Below are 12,616 nucleotides of genomic sequence, written 5' to 3' on the forward strand. Positions count from 1 at the left end.
TCTGCATGGGGTTCGAAAATGGCATTAAATTCAGTTTTCCGGTCAGCCATCCCGATCAGTTAGTTATACAGGACAGGGATGGATCGAGATGTTTCTTTAATGTTGGGAATATTTGCAGAGTATTCACAAAAGTGGCCATGAACCAAGCCGCTAGCTCTACTACTGTCAGTTATGTGTTTAGCTAAAGATCAAAGTGATTTAAGAAAACAAAAGAATGCTAGTCATCATTGATTTTAGATGGATATTTAGATCCATACACTTATTCTCCGCATGGTATTAAAAATTCAGTAAAAACAAGTTTTTATCTCAGTTTCTATAACTGTTCATCCAAACGGGTTTTTTCCCAGCCCAGGATTGCAAAACCCTGATACACCCGATCCAGTACCTGGTTTTAAACCCGAAACCCTTTTCTTTTTTTTTAATAACAGAAACAAATATACTTAGGTCCTTTAGGAAATTTCCTATATAATTTGGTTGTCGCTTTCTCAGTTTTATTACTTCTGCAGTTTGTTTTTCCCACCCAAGCTCGTTCTAAACCTTATTTATTATAATGTCTCTGTCATACGAATGTAAAATATATATCTTCCTATTACTTAAAAGTGTCTATATTTATACTGTTTATTACTGTTCATCATGTAATGAACAGTATAGAGGCTTTTTTTTCGCATGTTTTTTTTCACATATCTTATTACTATTCATCAACAGTAATGATGAATATTAATAAACAGTAAAAAAGTTTTTTTTTTCTTCGCATATTTGTTTAGTTTTTCTGTTTTTTTTTTGTTTGTCCGTGTGAATGTCAATGTGCGACGTAATACTACAATCGTGCGTGGGGAATGAGAGAGAGGGAGAAAGGAAAAGTGAGGAAAAATATTAGTTTTTGGATTTTAAATTTCAACCCTTCATCTTTAATCTTCAGATTTAATCTAACGGTAGAAGTTTAAATATTGATTTAAACTAACGTAAAATAGATAATTAAAATATAAATATTCTATCATACACTTAAAATTAACTTCAATTTATAAAATACTAATTTTTCATCATTAAATATAAGATAAAGTTTTACTGAATATTTTTAAGAGAATAATATTACATCATACACTAAAAATTAACTTTAATTTATAAAATACTAATTTTTCATCATTAAATAAATGATAAAATTTTACTGTATATTTTTAAGAGAAAAAAATTATCTAATTAATTTGAATTTTTAATATAATTTAAATTTCATAACAAATGATGAACATAAATAAATATTAATTTTATTCTTATACATTAGACTATTTTAATATTCGAAATTACACTTTATTTTTTTCTTCAATTTGATAGATGTGGCTAACGTGCTTTTTTTTATCAATTGGAAAGTCTTACGCCATACAGGATTTTACACAAGTACCACTAATTTCAAAGTAACCAAGCTCATTCTAGAGATCAGCGCAATCACTAAATTAAATAAATAGCACAAACAGAAAAAAATAATAATAAATAAAAATAATAATAAAATATGAACTAATTAATTATGTTGTCTGGCCGATCTGACGCTTCTGTCCTTGCCGACCTTACTATACTAGGATGTCAATTAACATTTTATATATGTGTGCGTATATATATTTCCTTATATTTAAAAGTGTGTATCGTCTGATGAATAGTAAGATGAACATCAATAAACAATGATAAACAGTATTCTTATTTTACGTTTCCCTTCTTCGTCCATCTCTACATCCTCACAGCAGTCCTCTTCACAAAATCACCATAAAATATCACAAAAATTATTACAAAATACCATAACAGATCACAAAATCACCGCATACAATATCTTAGTTGAATTATATGTAATGATCAATAAACGGAGAGACCCATTTCAGGAGAGGGAGTTGCGAGGAGACGAGGGCTGCCATGAGGGCTTCGATGGTGGCTTGGGTTCATGGGGGTGGTCGCCGGAGGAAGAGGAGCTCGATGGTGGTGGTGCGGTGGCGTGGGGACAACGTACGGCAGCAGTATGGTGGAGAAACTGTGTGAGACCCATGCGGGAGAGGGAGTTACGGGGAGATGAGGGTTGCCATGGGGGCTTCGACGGTGGCTTAGGTCCATGGGAGTAATCGCCGAAGGAAGAGGAGTTCGATGGTAGTGGTGCGGTGGCGCAAGCGTTGAGACCCATTTCGGGTTGCTCGCGTGCGGCAAAGGGAGGAGCTGCCAAGGGGCTTCGACGGTGAGGTTTGCTCGCCGGCGTGAGTGGAAGCCGGTGACGTGGTCGGTGACACCCACGGTGGCGTACGGCTGTTTGAGGGAGGAGATCGAGTGAGAGAGAGAGAGAGAAGCCGTGGCTGAGTGGAATGAGAGAGAGGTAGAAAGAGGAAGTGAGGGGAAAATAAATTTTTTGGGATTTAAATCTAACATTTCATCATAACTCTCCAAATTTGATCAATGGTGAAAATTTAAATACTGATTTAAATTAATTCAAAATAGATAATTAACATATAAATATCATATCAAAAATAAATTATCAAATTAAATTTATAAAATACTAATCTTTTATCATTAAATAAATAATGAAATTTTGTTAAATATTTTTAAAAAAGTAAAACTATATAAATAATTAGAGTTTTAACATAATTTAAATATGATAATATTCTTAATTAACTAAAGAGAACTGCTATAGCTACTGAAAAAGTAGTCTGAAAATGTGTCCTGAATGTGTATTTCACTTTTTTATTTTTTATTTTTTATTTTTTTCATGTATTTTTGTAATCATCATAAACATTTTTAAAAAAAATAAAAAAATTCACAACATCATTAAAAAATACTTCCTTAATCGCTAGGTAAAAAAAAAAAAAGGTGAAAGAGGGAGAAAGAGTAAGCGAGATGAAAATGAAACTTTTTAGGATTTAAATCTAACCCTTCCTCATAACTCTCCAAATTTGATCAAATGGTAAAAATTTAAATACTGATTTAAATTAATTTAAAATAGATAATTAACATATAAATATCATATCATAAATAAATTATCAAATTTAATTTATAAAATACTAATATTTCATCATTAAATAAATGATAAAATTTTGTTAAATATTTTTAAAAAAGTATAAATATATAAATAATTAGAGTTTTAACATAATTTAAATATGATAATATTCTTAATTAACTAAAGAGAACTGTTACAACTAACGAAAAAGTAGCCCGAAAATATGTCCTGAATGTGTATTTCACTTTTTTATTTTTCTTTTCTTTTTTTCATGTATTTTTTTAATCATCATAAACATTTAAAAAAAAATAAAAAATTCACAACATCATTAAAAAAACACTTCCTCAATCACTAGTAAAAGAAAAAAAAATTAGCCAAACGTCCCTTGGACGTTACCCTGCTGCTAGTATATTCATAAACATCAAAACATTCAAATTGAAAAGGAAAAAAAAAGTACCGGGTTATGTGTCCTAAAGAGGGAGGCTTCTGTCACACGCGTTAGAGCATAGCAAAGCTGAGGAGTGATTTGGGCTGATCGTGGGCCAGGGCACGGAAGGCTTGAATCGGATACAACAAGTTGGACCCGTTATCTTGGGTTGGGCCCATTTATCCAGTTATCTTCTTTAATTGTAAAGCTTTAGACGGCTCAGTGTGTTTTGTTTAATTGTCTATTTTAACTTTATGTCCATTTTACCCTTTTAGTTGGTTATGAGTCATGCATTGTGATTGGTTAATGCACTGCAAGCTATTAGTGGATTTCGTTGCTATAAGGTCTGTAAACGCCAGAGAACAAGACACTTAATTACTTTATGATCAAATACAATTTCCTATCCAATCATTTCCTTCTTTTTCTCGTGTATTATGGAGGATTCTCACCCTCTAAGTGAGTAAAATCCTAATTTTTCATTTCCAGCAAACTGTGTGTTACAAGTCTAGTATTAGAGATTTCGATCTCATTGTGCTCACTATGACAAACGACACAAGATTAAGTCAATTACAGGATGACTTGGCAAATCTCAATAGATCAACAGAGTTTCAATTCAAAACAGTAGAAACAGAAATGTTGGCATTAAAATGCCAATCTGATGCTATCATACAATAGCGCTGCGATGAGTGTTGAGCTGCAGAAGCTGAACCACAATTCTCAACAAGGGGAGACTTCTAACCACTGCCACCGCCGTCGGGAATAATCTCTAGACTCTAGAAGAGAAGTAATACCAAGGTCAGTATGCATAGATTTTCCAAGTTTTAAAGGGGAAGATCCCACCGGGTGGCTTTATAAGGCTAATTATTTCTTTAAATTTTACAACACACTACCACAACATAAGCTGAGATTGGCATCATTCCATATGGAGGGCCAAGCCCTCATCTAGTTCCAAGACTTAAAGGAGTCTAGAAACTTGGTCCACTGGGAGGGATTCACTCAAGCTCTTTTAACTAGGTTTGGACCTAGTTCATATGATGAACCCATGGAATCTTTAACCCATTTAAGGCAGTTTAGGAAGTGTAAAGGACTACAAGTGCAAGTTTGAGGCTCTGTCAAACAGACAGAGGGGTTTATCTATGTCTTAAAAACTCAGTTGTTTCTTAAGTGGCCTCAATGATGATATAAGGCTACCAGTAAATATGTTCAAACTAGAAAATTCACTCACTACATACAGCCTAGCAAAACCCAATAGGAACATTTAGGAGTGACAAAGAGGAATTCCAAAGGGCTACTGCCCTTACTAGAAGGCATATCACCAAAAAACCCTTACAATAACCCAAACACAAACCCAAAAGGACCTCCCAAAGCCTTAGTTCCCATCCAAAAAATAAACTTAATCTAGATGAAAGATAGGAGAGACAAGGGATTGTGTTACTACTGTGATTCAAAATGGAACCCAAACCACAAATGCTCTAACCCTAAACTGTTCCTAATTGAGGAAGTGGAGGAGGATTCAGAGGAGGGGAGTAACCCAAGGGAAAACCATGTGTAGGAAGAAGTTGGAGAAGCCCAAAACCTTAATATCCAAGCAGAAATTTCCTTACATGCCTTATTAGATTCCCAAAATTCTAAAATCGTGAGACTTAATGGGAAGGTGGGAGACCAGGAGGTGGTGATATTGGTTGACTCGGGTAATACCCATAATTTTATAGACCCCAATGGTGGTAAAAAAAAAAGGGGACATTTTTGTGAAAATGGAGGATAGGGTTAAGGTCAAAGTAGCCAATGAAGAATTACTATGCAGTGAAAGAAAATGTCATGAATTGAGGTTCAGGATGCAGGGAAATAATTTTTTTGCAGAAGTGCATGTTCTAGTGCTGGCTGGTTGTGATATGGTGCTAGGGGTGCAGTGGCTAAGAGAGTTGGGACCTATACTTTAGAATTTTACAGACCTGACCATGGAGTTTAAACAGGGTGTTAACTCTATTAAACTGAAAAGCTTGAGCCCTACAAACAGTATTGAGTTTGGGGGATTAAATAAATATAACAAGTTGGAAAAAATAAGCCTATTGCTGCAACTATTGGAGGAAAAAATAGGTTTTGAAGGGGAACAGATCCATGAGCATATACAGGGCTTGTTAAGCCAATTTTTTAATGTGTTTGGAGAACCACAAAGGCTGCCACCTCACAGGACACATGATCACTTTATCAACATGTTGCCCAACACTCCACCTATGTTAGTGAGACCATACAAGTACCCTTATTTTCAAAAGGATGAGATAGAAAAAATCATCCAAGAGCTGCTAAGAACTGGGGTGATTCAGCACAGTTAAAGTCCTTATTCCTCTCCGGTATTATTCGTAAAAAATGATGATAGGTCATGGAGGATGTGTGTGGACTATTGGACCCTTAGCCAAGCCACAATCAAAGACAAATATCCTATACCAGTAGTCGAGGAACTGCTGGATGAGCTAAGTGGGGCTAAGGTGTTTTCAAAGCTGGATTTACGCTCAGAATACCATCAAATCAAGGTAAGAGAGGAGGATATCCCTAAAACGGCCTTTAGAACACATGAGAGCCATTCTGAATATTTAGTTATGCTCTTCGGGCTAACTAATGCCCCATCAACTTTCCAAAACCTAATGAATGAAATATTTAGACCCTACTTGAGAAAGTTTATTTTGATATTTCTTAATGACATCCTAGTATACAGTAAAACTGCTGAAGACCATGGGCAGCATCTGAAATTGAGTTTAGAAACACTAAGAGCACACAACCTACTTGCTAAGCCTTCTAAGTGTAGATTTGCTTGTGCTGAAGTAGCATACTTAGGACATTTAATATCAACTGAAGGAGTGAGGGCAGACCCAGAAAAAATTAGAGCTATGGAGGAATGGCCTTCTCCCAAGACACTAAAAGCTCTAAGAGGATTTCTAGGTCTTACGGGGTATTACAGGAGGTTCGTAAAGGGATATGGGGGCATTGCTGGATCTCTAACCAATTTGTTGAAAAAGAACCAGTTTATATGGACCCAAGGGATGCCTTTATTAAATTAAAGGCAGCAGTCACTAGACTACTAGTTTTAGCCCCCCTGACTTCACACTACCTTTTGTTATGGAGTGTGATGCATTGGGAAGAGCCATTGGGATTGTGTTGATGCAAAGAAATAGGCTCATTGCCTATTTTAGCCAAGCTTTAAATGGAAGGGTGTTGGCTTGGTCTACATATGAGAAAAAATTGTTTGCCTTGGTGGTTGATATCCAGAAGTGGAGACCTTATTTGATTGGGCAGATTTTCACAATAAGAACAAATCATCAAAACCTCAAGTTCCTACTTGAGCAGAAAGTGGGCACCCCTATGCAACAAAAATGGGTGTCTAAGCTACTGGGCTATGATATAAAGGTGGAGTATAAAAAGGGGACTAAGAATCGAGTGGCTGATGCCCTCTCAATAAGGGATGAAGACACTAAGGAAGAGTTGGAAATGAGAATCTCTGCCTTATCAGTACCTACTACTGACTGGTGGGAAGAAATTAAAAGGGGATACATCCAAGACCCCTACACAACCAATCTGCTAACTCAGTTTAAGGAAGGGCAGTTACCCCAGAAATTTGTAGTAAGGGATGGCCTCTTGTATTATAAATAGAGACTGTGCGTGGCTGATCATGGGGATGTAAGATTAAAAGTTTTACAAACCCTTCACAGTAGACCTTTAGGGGGGCACTCAGGGTATGACAAAACCATTCATCAGGTGAAGAGGGAATTTCATTGGCCAGGGCTGAGATCTGACTTAAAGAAGTTCATAAGGGAGTGTGAGGTGTGTCAAGGGGTTAAGGCAGATCAGTCAAAGCCCAGTGAGTTACTATAGCCCCTTCGCATTCCTTCACAACCATGGATACACATTACCATGGATTTTGTGGAAAGATTGCCTAATTCCCAAGGATTTAACAGTGTATGGGTAGTGTTGGATCGACTTACGAAGTATGCACATTTTGTCCCCTTGACACATCCCTTTTATGCCAAAACAGTGGCATAACTCTTTGTCAAACATGTGCTCAAACTTCATGGTATGCTTCAATCTATTGTGTCAGACAGGGGTAGCATATTCACCAGTTTGTTCTGGCTAGAATTATTCAAGATACAGGGGATTCAATTGGCTTTCAGCACTTCTTATCATCCCCAAACTAACGATCAAACTGAAGCAGTAATTAAAAGCCTGGAAAACTACCTAAGGTGCTTTGTGGGAGATCAGCCTAAGTCATGGGCTCACTGGATACCCCTAATCGAGTGGTGGTATAACACTAACCACACTCCTCTACCCGGACTATCCCTTTTGAAGCTCTCTATGGGAATAGCCCTCCTAAGTTACTGCCCTATGTCCCCAAGACTACTAAAGTCGAGGCTATAAAGGAGAATCTCAAAACTAGGAACCAGATCATGCAGTTACTCAAACAAAACTTACACAAGGCACAACAGCATATGAAGAGATATGCAGATTTAAAATGAAAAGAGCGGTCTTTTGAAGTGGGAGAGCGGGTATACCTAAAGCTTCAACCCTATCGGCAACTGTTAGTGGCACGACGGCAAAGCTTGAAGCTTTCACCTCGATTTTTTGGGCCTTTCAGATCACCCATCGAATCGGGGAGGTGGCTTACCTGCTTGAGCTTCCTCCATCGTCTTCCCTCCACCCATATTTCATGTATCGCAGGTTAAGAAAAAACTAGGGCATGGCGTGACAACTCTACCCATACTGTCTCCAGTCGAGTCAGAGGGCGTAATCAGGCCTGAGCCATATGAGATCATGGCCAGAAGAATGAGGAAAAGCAAGAATCAGCCTCTGGTGGAGCTCTTAGTCTGCTGGTAGGGACAACAGAGTGAAGATGTGACGTGGGAGCAGTATCACGAACTGAAGGCAACCTACCCGCACCTTGTGGGCAAGGTGTTCTATAGAAGGAGGCTTCTATCACACGCGTTAGGGCATAGAAAAGCTGATGAGTGATTCGAGCTGATCGTGGGCCAGGGCACGAAAGGCTTGAATCGGATACAGCAAGTTGGACCCGTTATCTTGGGCTGGGCCCATTTATCCAGTTATCTTCTTTAATTGTAAAGTCTTAGACGACTCAGTGTGTTTTGTTTTGTCTATTTTAATTTTATGTCTATTTTACCCTTTTAGTTGGTTATGTGTCCTGCATTGTGATTGGTTGACGCACTGCAAGCTGTTAGTGGATTTCGTTGCTATAAGGTATGTAAAAGCCAAAGAACAAGGCACTAAAGAATTACTTTACGATCAAATACAATTTTCTATTCAATCTTTCCCTTCTCTTTCTCGTGTATTCTGGAGGATCTAATTTCCCATTTCCAATTAACTGTGTTACATCTACATCGATCATAGTTTAATTAATTACCCACCCCCCACGGCAGACATCAGCCACTCCTCATAATTCATATTAAAGCAAAGCAACAAATGCCAAACATCCAAGCTATTAATTTAAGATATCAAAAAAAGAGAACCAATAATACTAAGAACAATAATGTAGTAAATTCCTTTTCCATTTAGTCATTAATGCTTGCATGTGTGTACTTTTTTAATTCCATTTAGTCATTAATGCTTGCATGTGTGTACTTTTTTAATTGCACTTATATATAACTCGCCATCAGGCATCAACCCATCAACTTCAGTAGCCTTCTCCATATCATTAATTAACAATACTAATGATATAACTTATCAAAAAAAAAACAATACTAATGATATACACAATCGTAAAATATGCAAACATCGCCCAAGCATTTTCTAAAAAAATAGTCTTTTACGAAAAGATTCAGCGAAGAAACATGTTTACTCGCCCTTTTAATCTAATTAAGTCTGCCCGTTAGTACTTCACTGAATTTGACCTCTGTTGTTCCCATTACTGACTTCCTTGTTCAGATCATGATTTTGCTGCTGCTTCTTCTTCTTGAATTCAGCAAACTTCCATCCGAAATTTCCGAACAACCCCTCCATGTCCTCGAGGGTTCGACCTTGTGTTTCTGGCAGCATGAAGTAAAAGAAGAACCATGATACCGTGGCAATCGATGCGTAGAGAAAGAATGCCCCACCGAAGGTGATTCTGCGGCTCAGCAAGAGGAAAGTCATGGAGATGACCCCACTCGCCACCCGATTCACCGCCACTCCGATACTGGTGCCCTGAGCTCGTAGCCTCAACGGGAAGATCTCTGAGCTGTATACCCACGTAATGGGCCCCATCCCGATGGAGAAGAGCGCAACGAATGCTAGAACCATGGAAATGCACAGAGCCACTGCCCACGTTAATTTTGTATCCGAGTGTTCGACGATCGTCATGCCCGTTCCGAGCATTGTGAGAGAAAAAATCATGCCGGCAACACTGCTGAGGAGCAAGGGTCTCCGTCCGATCCTGTCCAGCAAGAACGTAGCCACCAATATGAAAATGGTCTTGGTGAACCCAACGGCCATCGTTGCGAGTAGCTTGTCGTTCGTCGACTCGATCCCAACCTTCGCAAAGATTCTTGGGCTGTACAAAACTACGGAGTCGATACCCGTTATTTGTTGAAAGAAATTGATTCCTACGCCTGCGATTAAGGCGTGGCGAACCGCCGGTGTAGGATGGAGGAATAATTCTTTCCACACGTCCTCACCACGATTCTGTTTAAGCACCAGAACGATGTCGTCTGTGCAATTTTCAGGAATACCAGCTGCTCCTTTAATGTCTGCTAGTCTTGTATCGGCCTCCTCTTTGGAGTCTGAGGTTTTACCAAGGACTTTCTTCGCGTCACCGAGTCGACCCTGCATGACCAGCCACCTTGGTGACTCTGGCATGCCTAAAACAACGATGCCGAGTATAACAGAGGGGACTGCACCCGCGCCCAGCATCAGCCGCCAACCCAAATGAGTTGGGAGCTTAGAGAAACCGTAATTTGAAACGTACCCCAGCAATATCCCAACATTGATGAAGAACTGTAAAAAAACACATTGAGAGAATCTCGTCAATGTTCTGTAGAAAAGTTTATATGAAAGAGATTCATAGTCCATTGATGCATTTAGATGATTAGATACGGTTTAAAAGTACGTTGGAACCAAAAAAAAACTTTGGAATGCAACGAAGGAATATCTTTGAGATAATTATCGTGCTCCATACGTACGTCAGGGAAGGAGGTGAGGAAACCACGAGTGGAGGCCGGAGAGATCTCGGCGGTGTAGACTGGGGCGATCATGAGCCCGAAACCGACGCCGACACCGGCAACGAAACGGCCAACCATGAGAAAGGCGTAGTTGGTGGCCAGGCCCATGAGGATAGCTCCGACAAAGAAGATGACTTGGGCTACCACGATGGTGTAGCGGCGGCCTATCCAGTCGGAGGTTTTGCCAGCTGCGCAGGAATCGATGAGGCAGTAGAGGTTAAGTATCCCGATGAGGACTTCGACCTGCAAGTCTGAAATTTTGAGATCTTTTTGGATGTATATTATTGCTCCACTCATTACTCCAATATCTGAAACAACATAAGCGGACATATTTAGAAAAACTAATTTCCAAACATCAGAAAAAATTACTTCCAAGAAAACTGGAGAGAAAATGGAAACTCGTTTCTTTAGGAGTATGCTACTTTGCTAACGAAACGTCAATGAAAACAAACGCAAAAGTAAATTTAAAAATAGGCTTATAATCATCTTTAACAAGTGCAGAATCACTGACCATAACCCAGTAAGACGGAAGTCAGGGAGGCCAAAGTAGCACAAGCAATAGCATACATGTTCCTTCCGGGTTTCCTTGGAGGATCAAAATCCTCCAGAGTTTTCGGGGGTTGGCCAGCTAAAATGACATTATTTTGAGATTTCAGGTCAGCCATCTCGATCGGTTAGTTACAGAGATAGAGTGAGCGAGAAGTCTCAAACAGAGGGGATCGAGTACCGACTTGCTGTGTTGGGAATTTGGCAAAAGAATTAAGTGGCCATTTCCGAGTGTTGTAGCTTCTTCAGAGAGCGCCCTATTTAAATAGACATGAGTTGCGTGCGTCACCATGTGGAGTCAGTGTGGACCATACAGCAAGAAAATGATCTCTTAGCTTTTAGCTGGCCGGACAGTAGTGTTATTAATTTGCACGTGCAATTTGTATCCATACATCTTACATGTCCACGTTTTCTTTTTTGAGGGGGTATGGATTAAGAAATACTTACATGAAAAATAATGATACAGTCACGCCACGTCGATAGATACGTATGTAAATAACATTTACTTTTTTTATTTTTAATGAGTAAATAATATCTCTTGATCAGTTCCATATAATTGTTTGTTTGTTTGTTTTCTTTACTAACTTAATAATACCACGTGCAACTTTATTAAAATAAATTAATAAACAGAACTTTAAGGCCGGCAAGGCGGCCTCCTTGTTGTCAAATCAACAATTGTCATTAAAAAATTAAACAGAGAGAGTAAGTTTAATAATTTATTTGTCTTAATATTTAATTAAAGTTGCATTTAGTTGTAACATTCAGTCTAATTTTAAATTAAGTCTAACATCTAAATATCAAACTCTCAAATTATTAAACTCATCTCAACTCAAAACTTCCTTACACGTGAGACCTATAACTTTTTTCAATTTAACACATCTTTATACGTGAGACCCACAACTTTTTTTAACTTTTTATAAAAAATATTAAACTCATCTTAATATTCAAACACACTTTAAACTCAGTTTAGATAGATCCAATATAACTCTCTATATTACTCAACTCATTACTATTCATAAAAAATTGAGCTCAACTCAATATCCAAACGCAATCTAAATGAGTTTGGAGAATAAAATTAGAATTGGAATTCAAAATGGTTCATGTGATCTATAAATACTGCTCAATTTCGTAATGATTGAAAAACGTTTGAGAGGAAGTTTATATGTAAACTTTTTAATTCAAATACGCTTAAGACATTGGCCACCAAATTTCTTCTTTTTTCCTTTTTTTTTTTTTTTCCGTTCCATGCATTTAATTTCCCTATGATCAATCCCAAAAAATCTGACCACATATTGCAGGTTGGCCTTTGGCCCCTTGATATAAGGAAGAGATAATTGAAGTTTAAGCAAAAACAATAATTATCTATGCAAGTAGTACTACTTTAAAAGTAGTTAAAGTAGGGAATTAGGGATATGCTTAAAACAAAATGCATTTCGACCATGTATTAATCCACAACCACAGGAACATGTATATGTCGATCGATCG

The 12,616-nt window shown here is 37.8% G+C and overlaps 1 protein-coding gene across 1 annotated transcript; it reads right to left on the reverse strand.

The window, feature by feature from the left end:
* Positions 1 to 9,266: 9,266 nt before the first annotated feature.
* Positions 9,267 to 11,250, reverse strand: LOC109008133 (polyol transporter 5-like). The gene is made up of 3 exons (XM_018988120.2): positions 11,097 to 11,250; positions 10,547 to 10,893; positions 9,267 to 10,361 (listed from the first exon to the last, which is right to left on the reverse strand). Exons 1-3 carry the CDS (start codon positions 11,248 to 11,250, stop codon positions 9,267 to 9,269), a joined length of 1,596 nt encoding a protein of 531 aa, XP_018843665.1.
* Positions 11,251 to 12,616: the final 1,366 nt, after the last annotated feature.

The sequence above is a fragment of the Juglans regia genome, chromosome 3 (assembly GCF_001411555.2).
Source record: "Juglans regia cultivar Chandler chromosome 3, Walnut 2.0, whole genome shotgun sequence".
Taxonomy (NCBI): Eukaryota; Viridiplantae; Streptophyta; class Magnoliopsida; order Fagales; family Juglandaceae; genus Juglans; species Juglans regia.